The 21,876-nt window shown below is 38.4% G+C and overlaps 1 protein-coding gene across 1 annotated transcript in view; it reads left to right on the top strand.

Moving 5' to 3' along the window:
- The window catches only part of PDK3 (pyruvate dehydrogenase kinase 3), a 50,438-nt gene that overhangs the window by 18,913 nt on the left and 9,649 nt on the right, over positions 1 to 21,876 (top strand). The window contains exons 3-7 of the mRNA XM_021552978.2: positions 6,258 to 6,329; positions 13,839 to 14,023; positions 16,108 to 16,197; positions 19,380 to 19,457; positions 21,549 to 21,625. Coding sequence (XP_021408653.2) covers positions 6,258 to 6,329; positions 13,839 to 14,023; positions 16,108 to 16,197; positions 19,380 to 19,457; positions 21,549 to 21,625 — 502 coding nt within the window. The remainder of the gene's footprint in view (positions 1 to 6,257; positions 6,330 to 13,838; positions 14,024 to 16,107; positions 16,198 to 19,379; positions 19,458 to 21,548; positions 21,626 to 21,876) is intronic.

Raw genomic sequence — 21,876 nt, forward strand, 5'->3', positions numbered from 1 at the left:
TAACAGGAAGTTAAAACCTCATCTGTTTTTCTCACTGGTAAATCTTTAAAAACAACTGGGTATTCAGTGTAAGTTATGGAATGTGTCAAAAATCTCGTGTCATCCAGTAAACAACATTCTCCATTGTAAAAACTAGCATGGATTCAAAGTGATTCAAAGTCCTGCCATCTTTTCCATGGTAATTTCTAGCCTAATTGCATTTTTGTTGAGATTTAGAGACTGCTGCCTTGGATGTATAAGCACAAAAAAATCATTGTTCATGGGGAACTGATTATCCATTTACCTGTTAATATCTTGCAAATACTTTTTTGTAAAAATATTTTTGCAGTATACAACAGAAGTCACTTTGTGAGTAGCAGCTTATTTAACTGTAAAAGTAACTATTGTTGTAGGCTTGTGTTAAATTCAGTCATAGCCCTTGAGTCAAGAGCTTCTGTGCTGACTGTACATTGACTGCTGGCTTGGGTCTTCTATTCAACCTTCAGACTTAGAAAGTTAAATTAGGATATATGGTATTGTGTTTGTCTTTGCAAGGTAGCAGTGGATGTCTTGATGACCACTTCAAGTACAGTGATGAAGTGCTTAAAGTGAGTGAGAAAATGAGATGATGTGAAATGTGGAGCCACACAATCACTTTGTGGTTAGGTGGCAGCTTGCAAGGTTTGAAGGCTTGTCTGTCTGATGTCACAGGAAGTTGTTGTGCTTGTAGGAAAGAGTAGATAATATGCAGGCCTTTTAGGCTTTTCTAATCTGGTTGATTTGTGAAGCTTTGTCTATAATGAAATCTGGTTGATTTGTGAAGCTGTCTTTAATGAAATGTGGGCAAAGAGGTGAATGAAGAAAAGGAAATATTTTTTCTGTAGTGACTGCAGCATAATACTTCTAATCCAAATGTTTGTGCTGTGGCTTGTGCTTCTGCCCTGCCTATACGGAGCTAAGCAACATTTGGGTCCCTCTGGCAAAGGAACTGAATGGGAGTTCAGAGTGGAGGCCTCCTTCAGAATTTTTGTTGGAGAGGTTTGAGGACTTGTGATGATTTCTGTGGCCACAATAGATATTACCGATTTTAAAAAAAGGTAAAAAAACCCCCAAAACTCCAAATTAAAAAAAGCAGTATTGTGTTATATGACAATGTGGTTTGCACTATCACAGCTGTAGATCAGTAGTTATCTGTTGGACAGGCTAAAATACCAGACTGAAATGTGCTGAAGAAATCAGAATGGACATCAAGCCCAGAGATGGAAGTTTGAAATCAAAGTGTTTTCCATAATTTTCTTGTAATTTTGATCCATAGTTAACAAAGAGTTTTTGTGGAAAGGGGTATCTTCATTGAGATTATGTGAGAATATTTTTATCTTATGCTAAAAATAAGAAAAGTAATTGTAGCTTCCCCCCTCCCCCCCCCCCCCGATTATAGGTGTGGATTTGAAAGAGCTTAGTTCTTCTTTTTCTGTTCAGAGGTTTTTAATTACTTAATTAAAAATTTACCTGTAGTTTGTAAGTCCTGATGGTGAACCTTGGGCAAAATTTACTTCTACATTTATATTTTAGAAAGGCCAAAGTTTTATTAACTTCAGTGTGAATGACCTTGAGTATTATGCAGCTATGCTGATAGCAGGTTTTGAAACACATTTTTAGTTTCTGAACCTAAAGTTTAGAGATACCCAGAATGAAATTCCTGATTTTTATGTAGTAGAACAAATGAATACAAATTTAGTTGTTCAGCTGTTAAGTGAGCTTGTAAAATGAAAAAAACCCTTATTGATGCACTTCAAAACTGCTTCAAGAAAATCTTTATTTGAGGGTCAGACTCCACGATCCTTTGTTTTTGCTATGCCATAGGTTGAGGAAGCTTGGCAGTTCATTAATAGGCAAGCAAAAATCTGTTGTACGTTTGGCACAAGTTATCAAGGCATTTAATTCCTTATTTACTTTAATATATTTATTTGCTAATATTTAGTAATTTTTATAGTCACAAGCATGTTTGTTTCATTTTTGCTACAACTTCACACTAGCAAGTGTATATTTTTATGTTTTTTTGATGAGACTCAAAATTATCTGGAGTTTTAACTTTTGAGTTCCCAATCTATTCCTTAATGCCAGCATGCCAAAGATTAATATAAAAAGGTCCTAATGTTAAAGGTGGGTTTTATTAGACTTTTAAATTGAAGTGGCTCTGAAAATAGAGAAATAAGAAATCAGGCCTGCCTACAGTGAGGATTGAACCTTTCCCGTCAATTCTCTCTGCTTCCAGCCAGCAAACATTCCGGATTGTGTCAGTTTTCCCACCCTTGTGGCTCCCCTGGGAGGCAGCCTGGTTTTGCTGCTCCCTGCTGCAGGCAAGGCCTGTTCTCTCCTTCTCCAATCCATCTCCATGGCCATGCTGGAGGCACTTTGCTTCCTGTGCTTCGATGCCTATCCCATTTTACAGCTGATTGCTTGATTGCTCTTGGGAAAGGTGCCCTGTTGGTTTTTTTTCTCCTTCCTTTCTGGGTTCCTTAGCCTGATGTGTGCAGCACTGAGGAGAGGCAAGACCACTCTCCTTCCTTTGTACTGCTCAGCTACACTTTCCTGAATAAAGCTGGCATTGCCCAGAGTGAACTCTGAGCAAACCAAAAATCATAGTTTTGCATTTCAGTAAAGGTAAAACATCAGCTCTGTCCCAGTTTGAGTTCAGAACTTAATGTGTGTGTATCTTTCGCAAGCAATAGGGAAGGAATAAAGTGACTCAAGACTGAAACACAGTTAATATGTTGTGGCTGTGAACTGCAATGGTTGCAAACAGCAGGCAGATCAACAATCAGCACCTTGTTTTCAGCTTTTCACAATCAAAGGGCAACTTGCTTGATCCAACAAAGTGGGGCTTTTTTTGGCCAGCTTTGAGAGGGCACTATACCTAAAGTGCAGGTAGGATATTGAACATATGGCACAATTGTTTAATAAAGGATATGATCACTAATGTGATGAGGGAAAATAGTTACAATAAAACCTTACAATGGATAAGGTTAGACCTTATAAAATATCAAAGGTAAGTGTGAGGTTTGCACAGTATATTACTCAGTTATATCTAAAATTTGCATTTGTTTATGGGAGAGAATTTCTCTATTTTTCTCTAGTGCTTTTCCTTAGAAAATGCTATAAATTTCCATTTCTCTCTTGGGAAACACCCATTAGCGAAATATATACAATTTGAGGATTAATAATAGTTTTTTTCTCTATTTTCTACATTGAGAGTATACTAGCAAGATTGTGTTACCATGGAGATTTATCATTTTAGTGCTTTGGTATTAAAATGATTGTAAAGGAAAATCTTAGTGAAGTACACATCAGGAAAAAAGCAGAAGTATCTTGCATGAATTTTTTGTGAAAACCCAGAGCTGACATTATGGGCTTTTGCAGTGCTTTCATGTAGGAAATATGCCATTCTAAAATTATTGCATTTGGCAGACTAACAAGAATTCATTCTACGTGGCAGTAATTAACAGAAGAACAAGGTAAAAGGGTGCTTGACACCGAAGAGCTTGCCCAATAAATTGTAGTGTATTGTGATAAAAAATTAAACACCGGAAAGACAATATGTTTGAAGGACATGGACTTTGATTTCTGTGTTTGATGACTCACCAAATATAGCGATATATAACTCACATTCTCTTTTTCTCATATATACTGGATTTTTTTTATTTGTATTTTGTATAGTTATATTGATTTATTAACGATACAGCAAATCATTCATAATTCTGGTACTTTTTTGTTCTTTCTGGCTGATAATTGTGTGTGAATTATGTTTCAACTTCACAAGGTCTTGCTTTTCATTGCTTAATAAATCCTGTGTTTACTATCTTCATTTATCTCTCTCTGCATCTACAAGTTAAAAAAAATGCAAGGAAGTAGATGGATTGTATGAAAAAGGAATGACTTTTTTGCACACACTTTAACAGGAATGAACTGTATTGCTGGATGCTCACCTGTCCTCAGAGTGTAATGGTGGTGGTCATTAAGATCAGAGTTACTAATTTCCTTTTAAACATATTTTTTCTTAATTTCTAATTTTGAGCTGTTTGGGAGAGAGGGAGTGGGGCGAGGGGCTGAATTTGGTGTACAAACTGGAAATCACACCTGCATAAAGAAAAAGGTGTACAGCACTTGGACCTCTTGAGTTTCTTTTCTGAGACTTAAAGAGACAGGGTGTTACTGACTGGGTGATGTGCAGTGGTAGGCACTGAGCAGTGGGTTAGGGTTGTTTGACATGAAGTTATTTTTTTCTAGCTTGGTTTAGTCACAGGCTTGGAAGAAATTTGAGTGACTCTGAAGTTCACCTTTTCTCTGAGCGGATTTGCTGGATACAGTGCTTTTGCTAATGAACTTGACTTCTAAAGAGGTATTTCCTTTACCTTAGAATTGGAAGGAGAGAACTCTAAAGGAAAAGCATTGCCTGTTTCCGTAATTTCTCCAGTAATGGCAGGCAACCAGTCAAATCTGCACAGTACAAAAATCGGGTATCAGCTACCTTCAGCCTTCATTGTTGTTTTGTCCTTGTGTCTGCACAGGATTGCTGATGTTTGGCATTTATTGTAGGAGGTCTGTATTAAAAACAGCCTTTGCTTCTCAAGTGTGGTGGTGCCTTTCGGAAACAGGACTTTGATAGTATTATACAGTGGCAGGTGGGGGTTGAAGAACATGTACCTCTGTGGGTGAGCATGACCCTGATTTAATTGTTGCATGTGAATCAGCCGAGTTTAGAGCATGGTAGTTGTGAGCTGGTGCCATCTCTTAGCAGCATAAAATAACATATTTTAAAATAAGCACTACCAGAGGTATGAGCTACATGCCCTACTTGAAAGTGACAAATAATTGGGGGATTTCTGTAATGGTTCCTGATGTTTGCAGGAGGGCACAAATACACTGAGGGACAGGAGCTGGTGTTCCTGTGCTGACCATGTTGAAAATGTCAGTGTCCCTGAGGAGTGTTGGCAGTGACCTGTGGTTGAAGCTTGAAATGGAGATGGAATAAGTGACATGTGGCTCTAGAGGGAGTCACATAGACAACAGTGCTGTCCTAAGCTTCACTGTAGCTTGAAGATGCCCGGGGAAGTTTCATAGCCTTATTACACTGGTGTTAATAGAACTGGTACCAAAAGAGCTTAAGCATATGCTACTGAAAAAGGAGAGGTTTGGTTACATGTTTTGCTATTTCCTTGTGTAGGCTCTGTGGTTATCTTTTCTCTCTTGTGTTGGCTTTAGCTGTTTAGACCTTTCGGTTAGTTATTTTCATGTGAAAGTAAGGTTTGTTTAGTTTTTCGTCTATTTCACCACTGGTGGGAGTTTGAGCTGTTGACAGGCACATGTGATTAACATCTGATTAGTGTTGATAGTTTGAGTGGCAGTGCTTAACCAGGAGTGAAGGGAGGGTAACATTGAAACCCTCCCTTTTAAAAATGTGTGATTGATTCCTTGTGTGATTTACCTCAGGAAATAGGTCCTGGTTCTGTAGTCCTTAAAGCTCCATCTGTGCTGCTGAATGTCACTCCAGGGGCGATAGCTGGTGCTGAGGTGCAGCACTGTGTGTGAGTGGCAGAATTTGTGAGTGGCTGGTGTTGGGCCAGTGCCCTGCAGAGCAGGCTGGCCACCTTCATGTTGAGGGGTTCTCATTTGGGTCCTCTGTGGTACCTCCGGGGCTCTAAGCCTCAGTTAATCTCCTGTGAACCAAATGTCTGAGGCAGGAGAGAGCTGTGTTGTGTAAGAGGGGTTTTTGTGAAACCAAGGGTTGTGTCACACAGAGGAGCTGTGGGAGTGTGTGAATGGGTGTGCTCTCCTGGAGAACTCTAGTAGGACCAGCTTGGTGCAGTCCTGTTATTGTGTCTTCTGGGGAGTGTTCCTCTGAGCTTTATTTTGAAAGAAAACTTGGACTCTCTGAGGAATATGGGAAAAAACTAACATCAGTACAGAGTAGATGAGTGGAAAAATTAAATACTACTTGAAATTATAGATGTACCTGTAAAGAGGTTTTGCTCCTGTTAACTTCAGTTTCATTTATATAACAATTTTCCTGGTCATAAGTAATACTTCTTAATATAATATATTGTAGTTCCTTTCTTCCCCTTTGTTGCAGCATCCCACTTACTTTTAGTCTTTGAATAGAACTGTGTACTGTGCATCTGTTACTTTTACATGACCATGTAGTCTTAAAACAAAAGAAATTCAAAAGTATTTATATTTAAATATTTTAATTCTCCTTTTATAATTTTTGCTTATTTCAGGTACATGCAGAGTTTCCTGGAGCTTTTAGAATACGAAAATAAAAGTCCTGAGGATCCTCATGTTCTGGATGAGTGAGTAATTTATTTTTTCTCACAGTCCATTATAAAATGTGTCTCAAATACCAGGTGTTTTTGTACTATAGGAAAACAGTTACTTTATTTGTAAGTTAGAATATGTATGGCAAAAGATAAAATTGTAATCTGGAGTAGACTGTAGGTATCTAAGTGCTTTTGAACAGTATATTTTGTATTTATGCAGACCGGTAGTTTAAGAAATGGCATGAAATGCTTCCTTCAAGGCTGTATTGAGAAAACAACATGGATGGAGACTGTATTTGTGTATCAGATACCTAAGATGAAAATGTAATTTTAGTATACATTGAGCTTAGTGCTCTGTTCTGTATAAAGTATGTTAATACATTAATAGTTTGATGTTTTTTCCCCCAGTTTGAAAGCATTCTAATGTGTCAGCCATTGTTTTTATCTAAAAGCTTTTTTAATGGACTTCAATTAGTGGTGTTCACCTACGTCACTGAATAACGTTACTTGAAAATAAAGGAAAACTTAGCCAATTTTCTTAATCAACAAAGTTATATTAAAATTACCATTAGAATATTTCCTTGAAATGTGTATGTATAAAACAGAAGAATCCCACATGTGAGAGCAGCAGGTGCAACATATGCATCAGAGACTTGAAAACAAAACAACGAAACGCACATACACACCTGTCCAACACTCAGGTCTGTTGCTACTCTGTACCTATAGCAGTCAACTTTGTTTCAGGACATTACTTCTTGCAGTTTTTTTGTTTGATTAATTAGCTTTCGTAGGGTAGTTTGTCTTTTGGATTTATTTTTAACCTCTAAAATCCTGCATGATCAAGCAGTGCTTTATAGAGAGTTTCATAAAACATCTTGTTCTGTTTGTGCACCATGTGGCCTGTGTTGTGCAAAAATGGTGTTTTGCCTTCAGCAAACTTCATATACATGAATTGTGTTGTTACATAGGTTAAATAAGGGTTTTGGGAGGTGCTGCACTCCAAATGTTGTGCACTTTTGGTTGTAAGCATGTTATCTGAGATCTTGACACTTTAGCTTTTGTGTTTCAACCAATACATGTAGGAGAAGCTCAAGTGCAGGAGTATGAAGTTCCCTGCATGTCAGAGCTGTAGAAGGAGCCATATGGAGTAAAAACTGCCTGAATTGTAGTGCTATTGAACAAGGGGAAAGTAACCATTTACTCAGAGTGAGTACTATGCTGGAATGCTGCCTGCAGTTCTGGGTACTGCCTTTTAAGAAATTAAAACACTCATGGACAGCACTGATATGAAAGGAACAAGATTTAGAGACTTGGATAGTTCTACCTCTGAATAATGCTGAAGGCATTTGTCTAGACTGGCAAAAAAAAGATACTGGAGTCACCGGAAGTCTGTGTGTGCCAAAAAATAAGGTCACTGTAATAAAGGATAATTTGTTGCTCTAACTTAAGAATTGGAGAATTAAAAAATGCCTGTTTTTTATTAAAGTTGAGAATGTGTGCAGGGCAAAAATTAAAGATTGTAATATTAATGAGAACAGACTAAAGGCTACAGAGCATCCATTTAAAAAGCTTATATAAATAGATTAGATAGATTTAGTGGCATTCTAGGCATGCATATTCTGTAGAGGATAAATCAATATTTCAGCCACCTCTAGGTGTCACATTTTGTGATTCTGTAGTTACAGTTTGCTGATGACACAGGAATTTCTGTTTGTGACTAGTTTATCAGCAGGCTTTCCTTTATGGGGTTAAGTTACCAAAACTTAGGTGTCTGTTGCCCTTTGAGATGGCATGAGCTGTCCTAAACACCTGAATGAGCTTGTCAAATGTAACACAGGTTCTTTTAAGCCTGTAATGTCCTGGATATGTGGGTTGAGATAAGGTGGTCTTGTAACTTCTGAAACCATCTTTGGTGTTCTGTGTTTAGGTAACTGAATTTCAGCTTTTTATTAACTTCAGAGGTCAAGGTAGATCACAGTATAATAAATAAAGGCTAATGAGTAGTTCTCTTGGAGATGTAGTTTTACTCTAACAATTAACACATGAATTATCTGATTCTGCCATTTGGATATGGCATGCTTGATACTGTTTCATGGGAACTGCAAATATTGCTTGCGATGCTCTAGTAGAACAAATATTTCATAATGAAGCAAATATCAATATCATTTAGGATAACTGTTTGTTAGCAGCTTTGAAATCTTGCAATTATTCTATTCTGTGTAATTAAGTACATAAAATAAGGATGCATGGAATTTGTTGCTATCTACTGAGGTGAAGTTCAGCTATGGTCTTTGATAATAAGAGTTGTCTTCTATACTGCATTTGACTTTTGAAAAGAGATTAAAAATGTATTATCTGATTAAAGAGCAGATTTATTCTTTTTGGCAGTATTGGATAGACTATCTAAGATTAGAAAGTCAAATTTACTTTCCTGCTCTGGGATGTAATCTATTCCTAACTTAGTGACGGCTATGCCATTTAATTGCATATTGAACTGTAATTAGACTTTTTAAAATATTATTTCCAAACTACATCTTTCAAAAATGCTCTTAACTATGTCCATATTTATCTTATGATAACAGAGATAAATCTTAACAAATTTCTCAACTCCTGTGTCAGTATTCCATGTTGCTGCTATCTAGCCCTATCCTGTTTTTATGTCTTGTGGTCAGAAGGGCATCAGTATGATCAGAAATATAAGGAATGCTGCTTTTCAGTGTGGAAAACCCCCACATTTGAGTTAAATCACATTTGCATAAAAGTTTTCTGTTCTTTCCTGATTGCATGTGCCATTACATATGGAATTTGTAATTCCTTTATCTAGGACTTTAAGTCCTAGAAGACACTTTATTTAAGTGTCTTTAGGGATACTTAAATAGGAATAGTTCTTTTCTTTAACCAGATTGGTTTGCTTAAAGAAAAACGTGGAAGATTATAAGGTATGTCTGGTCATTTGGACCAGAGCCCTTTTTGCAGGCAGTATCTGTGGGGTACCTCTGCTCTTGCCAAGAGCAGCCTATAACAAGGGGCTGGAGCAGCTTCATCTCTTGGCTCCTTTCCACTGTCCTGTTCCTGTGTGGAACATGCTTTAGAACAGCACACTTTACATGTGAATGTTACAGGGTATATGGCTCATAGTACAGAAGACCCAGCCTTGCATCCTTTGGTCATTGAATGACCATCCTTGTCCGAGGCCTGTGGGATATCGGGTGATTTAGGCATTTCATGATGGCTCCATCTCTTCTCCCTTAACTAGAGTCACAGGATGTGAGTCTTGCCTGGGTGGAAGTGCCTTTGTTCCAGTACCATCCCAGCAGCTTCTCTTTGGAACTGAACATGATCCATGCCTGTCCACTTCAGACACTCAAAAAATATGAAGAATAACAGAGCAGTTGATTTTTAGGAATTAAAGATTGCTTTGTTTGGCTTCCTGTCAGCTGAGGTGGACTTACTTCTGTATCTGTTCTGGCTACTCAGGGTAGCAGTAGCAGAGGAGAGAAGGAGAGCTAAACTGATCATTCATGGAGGTTGGATATCCACAGATGTGCTCTCTCAATGTTGGCAGTAGTTCTTAAATTACTGTTTTTTAAAATGGTGCAATGCTTTTATCAGTTGAACAGAAGACTGTTCCCTGACTATTTGTGGTTTTATCGCTGCTTCTCTGGGGAGCCTGCTGTGGTATTCTCAGAGTTAGAGCTCTCTTTCTGGGGAAACCATTTTTTGTATTAATGTTATGGTATTATAGATGTCATCCGTGTACTGGCACAGCTGTGTGTGAGGCCACACAGTGAAGTGAATTGGGAAATGGATGTAGTAGAATAGCCCACTTTGAGCTCTGTGGTCCCCAAAATGTTAGTGTGGGGCCAACAAAGGCAGCAGTGCCCCTGCAATGGAGAAGGGTGAGTGGTTATAGTAGTTGGTGCAGAGACAAAACTAAAGCTGATGTTTTTCAGACTGGCCCAGCTTCTCTCTGCTCCTAGTGTATTAATTGGGCAAAGGGATGTTCATGATCTTTACCTTTTTGTGAATGTTGGACAAAATCCTTTGAAGAGATTTTTTTTTCCATTGGCATTGTTCTAATGAAGCATTTCAAAGTGTTTCAGTTTTTCTATTTCCTTCTCTTGGTTAGCAGACTTTATGAAGCCTCACTGCAGCATTGCCACATTGCTGTCACTGTCAGTAGTATGGGCATTTGTCAAATGGTAGGTTACTTTTACCTTTTTGATAACACAAAAACCTTTTTTAGCTGTAGAGGGGTCAGGTGGAAGTTTTTCTGCAGTTTTGCCAAACAGTGTGATAACAGGAGCCCTTAGATAAGGTGTCCACACATGGTGAAGGGTGCAAGTGAGCAGAAGTTTTGGAAATTTCCCAAGATGTCACTATCCAGTAAACACACAGAGGCTGAAGCTGTGTTTCAAAAATTGAAGGGTTTGTAAAACATGCTGTTCCCATGTGCTTTCAAAGGACACTTAGTGCAGCCTCTACACCCCCGAGTTTCTTTGCTGGTTTTTCTCTTTGTGGCCCTCTCAAGGGAGGGTGTGCAGGGGAGTGTCCTGGAGCTGGAAGCCACTGAGGCCATCAGCTGCCAGCATGTCGGAGATAACATGCACAAGGAACTTGGTAAACAAGAACCTTCCTTTCTGCAGCATTGCAGTTAAAATGGTGGTTCTGTAAGCAGTTTGAGCTAAGTAAATATTGGAGTACATCTGAGTAAGAAGCTGCCGATTTGTTACTTTTATGTAATGTGAAATGCTACTTTAATTAGTTTTGAACTTTGGAAGTAGGTATACTTTCTAGTGGAGAAATCTTTCAGATTGTGAACTTTTACCTCTCTTTCTTAAGATATTCATCTGCCAGTTAGCACTGATTCAAAAAAGAGCAACCATTGAGAAAAACCTCAGACCATTGTATGTGTTGCATTTAAAAGGGTTTTTACTCATCACTTTTGTATTTTTCATCTTTCAGGTAACATTATCCATAAGAGATACTATAAAAATTCCCTTTTTCTTTATATTGACTTTCTTATCCTTGTTTTCTTGTACTGTAGTGATAGATCAAAACAGAATAATATATACATGTTATTAGGAAGTTAATGAATATCACAACATGAGTTATTTCCTGTATTAGCAGAATTTTTTAGCCTTCATTTATTTAACACCTGTGGCAATGCCGTAAGTATTCTTCTGTTAATGCAGAAACTATTGAAGCTCACTTAACTAAAGTAGCTTCTTACTAAGAATTATTTATCTGTCAAAGCAAATGCATTATTTATTCTTTGTGGTTTTGAAAATACACAGAATTGTGGACAAAAAAATGTAATTGGTAAAATAATTTTCAGAGCTGTTCTGGAGTATTCCTAGTTAATCCTGTAAACAGTTTAAAAATTCCTTGGTATGGTCTCCCACAGTTTGAATACAGTAAAAGCTTTGTGGCTTTCAGGGGTGTAGCAGGTAGAGGGAGTGTAAGGAATGAGTGTTAAGACTAAGGAGATGTGTTCCGATTTCTGCTACTTTGAAATGTGCCTGTATTCCTCTTGTGTTTGCTCCTTTAAAAGCATCTGCTTAATGGAAACACTGAGTGAACTCAGTTATCTTGGAAGATGGAACAGGAGGTTTGTCAAATCAGTGCAATAGCGAGGCATTCCTTTATTACATATTTAGTTTTATGCTGACTATGATTTTGCTGATCTGCAGCAGATAAACCGAAGCCCTTTGCCCTTTGGCATGCTCTGTGCATTTAAGCACTTTTGTAGTGGGATATCAGTGAACAACTTGCCCTCTTGGCATCAGGTATATATTTTGGTTAGTGAAGATATTTAAAAACAAATAGCAGAGCAAACAACAGTTAGGAGAGAGTGTTGTCAGTTCTGTTTCAGATGTGACTGGAAATGTTGCTTCCAGCCCTGCCCTTTGCTAGGGCCTTGTTGCTCAGAAACAGAGAAGCAGCACAAGAACAGCCAGGCTCTGACATCACCTCTCAGAGGTAACAGATCACACAGAGTCAAGACTCAATAAACACATAAGGTCTATAAACGTTTTAAGCATTAAATGTTCTAAGCTGCCCAGTCAGCAAGACTTGTAAGAGAACAGTCATTCTATACTGTGATAGGATTTAGAATGGGGAATTAGGCAGTTAAAACTTCCCTTTTTTAATGCAGCAGAGTAGTGTTGAAAGACTGCTGAATTGTTTGTTAACACACAGGCAAAAACTGGTAGCCAGACTTAGGATCAGGAAAAAAACTAGTAAAAAGGGATCCTCCATTCCTTTGCAGCTGGCAGTGTAGGGTGGGAGAAATTATCTTAAAAGTGTATCACTTGTTAAGAATGATATAAAAAAAAAATATTGTGTTGACTAAGTGGTGCTGAAAAGGAAGAAAACATCCAATTTAAATGTTGTGACCAATGACTGGTCTTCTTTTCGTCTTGTGGTCTTTGTAATTTCCCTTGCTCATTTGCAGGGGGATTGGACCAGATGACCTTTCAGTGATTTCCATGATTCTTTCATTAGCTAGTGTATATTCTACTTTTGATAAAAGTAATGAATATATTTCTTTTCAGTATTCATTATAAAACTACAAAGAATGTTCTGTTGATGTTTTTTGGAAAAGGATCTGTAGAGTTGCAGATGCAGGCATAATTGAACAAGTCTTTCAGCTTTGCTTTCTCTGGAAAGTTGCATTTCACCGTTTGTACTTTCTATAACAGCATTATATAAACATTGTGGTGTTAACATTAATTTAATATTGGAGAATGTAGCAGAATTAAGTAGTACTGATTTTCCATGTTTCCACTTTAGAAAGCTATTAATAATTGATATTTCAAGTATGTGTGGGTTTGCATATGGGGGAAGAAAGGATGAACACATTGAAGATCATAGGTGTTGAGCAGCCTAGCAGCCTTGGCAGGAGAAACAGCAATCCTCCAAGCTGTTTCAAAGGAAATGCTTGTTAAAAGCAACGGGAGTGTTATCTAAAAGTTGCCGAGCTCCGTTGTATTCACTCTGCCATCCAGTGGTGTCAGAGGAAACTGAAGAGAAGTCGCACAATTAACTGTCCTGAGATTCTAACTCAGCCCAAGAGATGCCACATGAAGGAAATGCATTCAGAGTTCACTGCATGGGGTGAGGTGCTGGGAAGAAAACACAATTTTTTCTAAGGAAATCATAAAGGGTGGTCAGGTTTTTTCCTCTGAGTTTCATTTCCAGTCTCTCAGCTACTGTTAGGAGTTTTAGGGCATGACAGTTATGGTAGTGCACATGAATATTTTGCTATCCATCAGTATTGGAGAGAGATTGATTTAATTTCAAGGAATATTTGTGGGAGGAATAACTTAATTTGGGGCTCTAAATGTTTCACAGGTCTTGTGAGTGAGAGGTTGATCAAATACTTCTCTTCAAATAGGCTTGTTTAGGTACTATATTTTCGTATTTTCCCTGTGATATTTTGTTCTTGACTGGGAGGCACAGTAAACAGATAATATGGTTATGCTGTTGTTGAGTGTAATTTTATTTCTAACAATCTGTTTCTAATTTTGTTTCCTCCAGCTTTTTAGATGTTTTAATTAAAGTCAGGAACAGACACAATGACGTGGTTCCAACCATGGCACAAGGGGTGATTGAATACAAGGAAAAATATGGCTTTGATCCATTTGTTAGCAGTAACATCCAGTATTTTCTAGATAGATTCTACACCAACCGCATCTCTTTCCGTATGCTTATTAACCAACACAGTAAGTAATTGCTTTTCTCTTGCTTGAAAACTCAGTCATTGCTTGTAAATCTGAAGATAAAGCTTTGTTTTGTATTTTTTTTCCTTACTCATGACTATTCTATGCTAATCATGGCAAAAGAGATACTGGCAACTGGTTAATTTGGTACTTTGCAATGATTAGAAATGAATCCAAAACACCAGTGTGCTTTCTTTTAGTCAGTCTTTGTTAGTGTGGCTGTTGTTTTTTAGTCTTGGTGGCTGAGATGGCTTGTGAAGTGATACATAAAATATTTTTACGTAGTACTAGAGTAGCTGTATCTTCCTGCTCTCAAAGCTTTCAACATAGTTTGTAGAGCTCATTTATTTAATAATGAAATGCAGAGATGCCATAAATTTTGTATAGTTTAGGTACTATATGTACTGGTTTTTCCAGCAAGTTATCTAGGCTTTCTTGCCTTCTAAAGAGGTTGAGTATTTCTAAGTGAAGTTTTAAATGATATCTCTTATCTTCCCTTATGTCCTATTTCCTGTTTATGGATAAATGCTGGAATTAGTCATCCTTTGTCATTAGATTCTGTTTCATTTGTTGTTACTAATAAAATCACTTTTTATATTCGTATTACAGAGTGAAGGGAGCTACTTGCACAGCTCCTATTAACCAGTATGTGCAACCATGCAGAAAGTGATCTGTGTAAAGTTAAGGACAGTCTTCTGATCTGTTTTAGTGTGTCTTGTGCCTTTTAGCTCTAGAGCTTCATTCTCTGCTCAGTGTTCTGCTTTTCTGAACTCTTAGAAATTGTTGTATGCTACAAATAATGCAGATGGTGGAGTATGAGGTGTTTTACTACAAGTTGTATGTCTTTCCAGCAACCTTTCATGTGACTAACAAATGCCTTGCTGTGTGTGTATAGATAACTTGAATGTGGCAAGGCATAGAAAATGAGATGAATGTACAGCTTTTTCTTTACTTGCACCTGGGCAGCTAAGTGACAGACATAAAACCTAGTTAAAAGGCTTTCAAAGAAGAGTTCTAGCAATAGAGTACAGACATTGTCCTAATATAATTCTTGGGCTAAGTGCTAGCATAATTTGCAGTAATCTTAAAATATTAAACTCGATTCATTGAACTGAACTAGCTTTTCCTATGGGTCCTCCTCTTTAACTGGCTGGAGCTTAAAGCTGCTTGTAGATGCTTAAAGTTCAGTTGACCTTGTATAATGTCTGTGTGTTAGCAGTGTTAGTGGTCTGTCTCTGATGGCAAATACTAATCTTGAAGCACTGAAGAGAAAGATAATTGGAATGCAGAATGCAAATGCAGGTTTTTGCATAGTTTGCATTTAGTTCCTACATTCCTGTCAGACTGTTTCCTACAGAACTGTTCTGCAGGACACAGTGCCCAGTGTGTGAGCTTGCTGTGCCCAAGGTAGGAAAAGCTTTCAGATCTAGACTTTTGCTCACCTCATGCTGCACCTGCTTCATGTCAGAGCTCATTAACTTGCTAAAATGGCAGAAAATCACTCTTGAAATAAAGTACAAAACCTTTCTACTTCTCTGGGAGTCTTCTTTAAACTCTTGGTGAAGGGTCTGGTGAGTACCAGACCCTTGTACAAAGAGGGAGTGGGGATCATACTGCTGAGATCCAGGGAGAAAGTCGAGTGAGTGAGACCTCTGTGCCAGCTGCGAAATTGCAGCTTAGGTGAGTGTAAAAGGCTTCTAATGATGTCTTACAGTTCCACAGTCCTTTTTACTGTAATGTTTTCAGTATTGTGAGTGCTTCTGTTCTGACATAATGGTATGAATGAAGTGTTTTATGTTCTAATTTTACATAATTTTTGATAATCTGCTTTGAGATGTTTTTACCTTAACGTTCCCATGAATTCTGCTTTAACTAGTCTGAACTGTAAAAACTGAAAATAAAAAAAAAGGAGGGAAGATGAGCAGTTAGACAAATAGTCTTCTTAAATGAGGATTCTGACAATTTACTGGAGTATCTTTTTAAAAAATGATGCAGCATCCAGTAAATCTCAGATACCATCAGATTCAAACTTTCTGGCCTGCCTCAAGGGTAATATATAATTTGCTACAATTTCTTTTTTATTTTAGCGCTTCTCTTTGGTGGAGATATTAATCCTGCTCATCCCAAACATATTGGAAGTATTGATCCTAATTGTGATGTGACAGAGGTGGTTAAAGGTAAGATGAAGTTAATATTTTTGTTACTAAAATCCCCTAACTTAAAATATTCAGATATATTTTATTGAGAAAGAAGAAACTGAAGGTGATTTAAGTACATTTATTCTTATTTTATTAAATGACAGTTCTGCTCACAATAAAGCCCTGGGCTTATTGAGACTTTATAATGTCTTCATCATTGAGAAGAGAGAAACTTTTGGTCTGTTACCAGAACTAAGAAAGCAATTTGATTTTTAATAGGTTTAGTCTGTGCTTTTAAATATCAGATGAAGTGTCTAAATGTTTCGATAAACTTCAGATGTTTTTTTCTTGAAATACTTAGAAACAGGTTCTCATGTACTGCTTTTGTATCACATGCTGGTATTACAGAAACTGAGAGTAAGTGAAATTTCCGTTTTGTTTAGTTATGTTTAGCTAGGCCTTTTAGTAAAATGTCTTCAGGTGTACAGGTATCCCAGTGAAACACCACATTGCTCTGTCATCTGATCATAGCACAGCCTGTTCTGTCTCCTGCAGAAGACATGGATGTGATGGTTGTACCTGACTGATCTGGCACAGTCACACTGCAAGCCCTGTTTGCTCTGTGTTGTGAATATTTACTTTCAGAATGTTAGCAAGGGAACATGAAGCAATGCTGCCTGCTTCAAGAACATCTCCATGGGAGGTTTGCACTCTGGGTGTGTCTATTTGCAAATGCAGGTGCTACTGTAGGAGAGAATTCTAGGCTCTGTCCTTTGCTGCTCTTTGTGCAGCTGCAAAAGGGCATAGAATGTTTCTCCCCTTCACTTTCTCTCAGCCTTTGGTGAAGTGAGAGGGAAACCTTTCTTATCTCAAAGTCTGACATGTATGATAGCTCACCTTGTAGTGCTTTTTACCACTCTCTTACAGCTTTTTTTTCTAGCCCTTGTGGCCTTTTTTCAGCAGCTTTTTTTTTCTTTTGATTGATCTTATTCCACTTTGGCATCAGCATTTCATATGTAAACAACTGTGTTACTTATTTAGCTTTGCCTTCTAATAGCAATATTTGGATAGATTTTGGTCATCAGATTCACAGTTGCTGCCTTGGACAGGGGAGTGCATAGTGTCAGAAGGTGCTAAGTCCAGTCAAACAGGTAGCTAAAATAGATCATACACACTACAGACCAAACAGTGTCCAGTGTTGCCTTTGAAAGAAACAAAATGGCCTCAAAGACAGGGTCTGTGTAGTCCTGTCAAGGTGATTGAGGCCTTTTCCTTGTAGAATTGGTGGAGGGATTAATTTATGTTCTGTATGCTGTCCAATTTATGTTCTGTATGCTACCCCGAATGTTCTGGTTCACAGGCAGCATTCTGAGCAGTTTTATTTTGGTACTGTGTGTGGCAGCTATAAGCCCTGTATGCCCTTCAAACATTGTAGAAATTATTTAAACAGCCACATCTTACTTCAAGCAGCTGCACCAGGTGTTGTGTTTGTGCTGCCTGAGGTGGTGTTCTCTGCCTCGCTGACTGTCCTGCAGCAAGTCTTTTGAGCTGACAGTGAATTCAGTTTTTTTTCTGGAGCCAGGATTTTACATTTACCAATAGATCCCTCCCTGCTACTGCTGCTTAATCTCCATCCACACCATGAAGCATGCTTTGAACTTCACAGCCTCTTCCACAGTCTTAGGACTCTGCCAGAGCGTTGGCTTTTAGAGGAAGATTAAATGTTAGACTGCACTCAAGACTGTTTGAGCCAGATTGGCTAAGAAACCAATCAGAAATTTTTCAAATACAGAATTACAGAATGGGTCAGGTTGGAAGGGAGCACAACAAATCATGTGGTTCAACCTACCCCCTGCTCAAGCAGGGCCATCCCAGAGCACATGGCACAGGATTGTGCCCACCTGGTTCTTGAACATCTCCAATGGAGGAGATTCCACACCCTCTCTGGGCAATCTGTGCCAGTGTTCAGTCACTGCACAGGGAAGAAATTCTTCCTCATGTTCAGGTGGAACTTCTTATGCATCACTTTCTGCCTCTGGTCCTATTGCTCAGCATCACAGAAAAGAGTCTCCAAAAGGCTCCATCCTCTTGGCACCTCCTCTGCAGATACTCTTAAACAGTGATGGGCTACCCTCTCAGTTTTTTCTTCTCAGGGCTGAACAGACTCAACTTCCTCAGTCTCTCTTTGTAAGAGAGATGCTCCTGTCCCTTAATGATATTTGTTGTGCTCCACTGGATCTGCTCCAGGAACTCTGTGTCTGTCTTGTCCTGAGGAGCCCAGAACTGGACACAGCACTCCAGATTGATCTCACAGGGGCTGGGTGGAGGGGCAGGATCCCCTCCCTGACCTGCTGGCAGGGCTCTCCCTGATGCACCCCAGGATCCCGCTGGCCCTCCTGGCCCCAGGGCACTGCTGGCCCATGGGCAGCTCATTGTCCCCCAGGACCCCCAGGCCCTTCTCTGCAGAGCTGCTTTCCAGCAGGTCACCCCAGCCTGTGCTGGTGCCTGGGCTTGTCCTTCCCCAGTGCAGGGCCCTCAGTTGCCTTTTCTGAATTTCAGGCCATTCCCCTGCCCATCTCTCCAGCCTGTCTCCCTTCTGAAGGGCTGCCCAGCTTTCGGGGGTATCGGCCACTCCTCCCAGCTCTGAGTCTTCAGTGAACTCGCTGAGGAGGCCTCTGCCCCAAGTCACTGATGGATAAGTTAAACAATATTGCTTGTATTGAACCTTAGGGGACATCTCTAGTGACAAAGGGTAACTTAAACTTTCTACCTGTGTTTCAAGCCTGATTTGGGCTATGGGGAGGTATTTTCAGGGGGAGTAATTTTTGGTTCAGTGGGAAGAAATTAAGAATCTTCTCTAGCTTTCCCCCAAGAGACCTTGAAAATTAAGTATTAAATTCTCATCAGGAAATAAATAAGTAGATTTTATGGTCAGCCGAAGATTACATCCTTCTTATTTTCAAGCCCTGAACAAGGAAGAAAAATAGCTTCCCTCCACTACTGTGCTTTTCTTTGTAGAGCTTTAGATAGAGTTTTTCCTTTCCTGACAACTGGGCTCTGAGTACAGAGAGAATTAGGGGTTAGATTGGATACCAGCTTCATGCTTGTAAACTAGTACTCAGAGTGAATGTTCTGTTTGTGGTCTTTCACAGGGAGGATGGACACTGCTGGTCATCGCTAGAAGATTTTGATAAATCAGTGTTTGTTCTGTTATTTTGTAGATGCTTATGAAACAGCTAAGATGTTATGTGAACAGTACTATACCGTGGCACCTGATCTGGAAATTGAAGAATTCAATGGTAATTATTAAATTAATGTAACTGATGTAAGAAAACGCATTTCTGGTATCTGTGACTTTTTGTTTTGTTATTTAATTGTAAGTTGTAATTTGAACTAAGCAATTACTTTTGTTCTAATATTTAAACATGAACACCTGAATTATTGTTTATTATCATGATCCGTACTTCTTTATGTTGAATGTGGAGCTCAATCTTGCTAAATTCACTACCACTTTAAAGAAAATAATCCAAGACTCCTCATAACTGAGAAGGAAACTTCTGATCTTCTAACAGAACTGAAACTTGTTTCATTCTGAAGTAGGCTTATAAACCCTTGAATTCCACTGGCTCTCTCAACACAGTGTAAGATGGCAAAATTGGAATTTTTAGTAGGTAGTTTATGCTTTAAATCCTATCACAAACCTCTCACATGAAAATCTGCTTCAAGTTGATTTCAGAGATGATAATTGAATGGCACAAAACTGATGAGACAGGCTGTGTCAGCATATTGACTGCTTTTTGTTCATTATTTTATTGACAAAAGGGAGCTTATTTTTTTTAGTTAAAAAATTTTTCCTGAGTGATCCTCTCCCAGGTTTTGGACAATAGCCAAAAATAAGACTAACTTCCAAACTTCAGCAGAAGAATTGCAAAAGTCTCAGAAATAGGTAACACTCAATGGGAATGTGTGATACTTGGAATGGGTGTTGCTCAAAGTACTACTGGGTAGTGTAGAAATATTTCTGTACACAAGGTGCTACTGTCAGCAATGATGCATTGTCACCCATCTCTCCCAAAACCAAAGGACCCGACATTTCCCTGTTAAACGGAGTGATTCTAGAGAGAAAAGTACTGAGTGTTACACCAGAGGAATCGATCAATGCAGAATTCATCTGAAGGCATAAGTAAAAAGATCCAACAGTAGAGAAAGCAAGTTGGAGCTAAAAAAAAAAGTGAATAAAGAATTACATATTTCCATAAGATCAGCTTATTATCAGTATAGGAAAAGCAACTTTGCAAATTACCTTGCAAGAGCAACAATAAGTCATTTTCTGACTCTGTGCTTCAAACAAGTGTGAGTCAGTTTGCCTTGGCTTCGGTGAAGCGTGAAGGAATGGGAGTATGGACTGACAAAATTAACAGAAAAAATTTTCAACTTGCCTTGCAGAACATTGTTTTGGTCTTCTCCTTTTCCTAGGAGTTTTCATTACCATGTCTCTTAAAACTGAGGGATTATTACAAGCCCTCAGTGCCAAAAGGAATGAAGTTGACTCCAGTCATGTTCTTTATGCATATTTATATCTTCCTGGAATTCATGAAGCAGCCATTTTGAGACTTCCCTTCAGTCTGAACTGCTGCTCAGTCTGACTCTCTGTAACTGCATAATTTAATGCCAGTAGATATTTGAATGTTCAGGGATGACTTCATCTTCAGCTCCAAAACTGTCCTGGGATGTACGAAATGCAGCTGTATAATTTCCTGCCCAATCAATCAGTGAGCACTCTGGCATTCAGACCTCTGCCAAGCCATACCCCTCTGCTGAAACACTCACAGTGGGACAGCAGTGCACAAACAATTCAGTGATGGTTTGGAGTATGGAAGCTGGGATATTGTTTGAAGTATGTTTGAAAATTTTTGTGAATACTTAAACAAAAATTTTGTGTGTTTTAATGAAGGGAAGATATGTAGTTGATCTTAGAATATTTAAACGGTGGGTTTTTCTTTAGTTTAAGAATCATTTTGTGCAACAAATATTATGCTTAAATAATACATGAGCATGTGGAAGTTTCCCACTTAATTAGGAATACTTTCTTGGTTAGCATGCACTGTCATATGAAACCAACCACTGCTTAGTGAAGTTTCATATCTAAACAAAGTCTGCTGACTGGATGGATTTGAAGATCATAATTATAATGTGTTCTTTCAGGTGATAGCAGTGACTAAAATGTATGTTTTTTACTTCATGGAACTAATTTCGCACTGGGAAAATTAGAACATGCTTACGTACTTGTCTGTGCCTACAGGTTTGTGTTGCTCTGGTAAATGGCAATGCTACAAAATATTGTTTTGAAGAAAAATGATCTGACATTTTTATTTCTGTTTTTTTTTTAGCTAAAGCTCCCAACAAGCCTATTCAAGTAGTCTATGTACCTTCTCATTTGTTTCATATGTTATTTGAATTATTCAAGGTAGGTTGCACTTGTTAATATTTGGGAGGGTTTTGTGACCCTATTTCTGTTGAAATTGAGATTCCTTTCAGTTACAGCTCTTAAATGTTATTTCAGTTTTCCTTTCTTAAGCTTATTCTTAAGTTTCAAACACTCTTCAGTTGTTTAAGAGCCAGACTTGAACCCCTCTCTTATGACACTGTGTACTTAAAAACTGCCTGGTTTCCCACTTTTCCTGTTGTGCTCTTGTAGGTTTTTTTTATTAACTTGCA

This window comes from Lonchura striata, chromosome 2 (genome assembly GCF_046129695.1).
Source record: "Lonchura striata isolate bLonStr1 chromosome 2, bLonStr1.mat, whole genome shotgun sequence".
Lineage (NCBI taxonomy): Eukaryota > Metazoa > Chordata > Aves > Passeriformes > Estrildidae > Lonchura > Lonchura striata.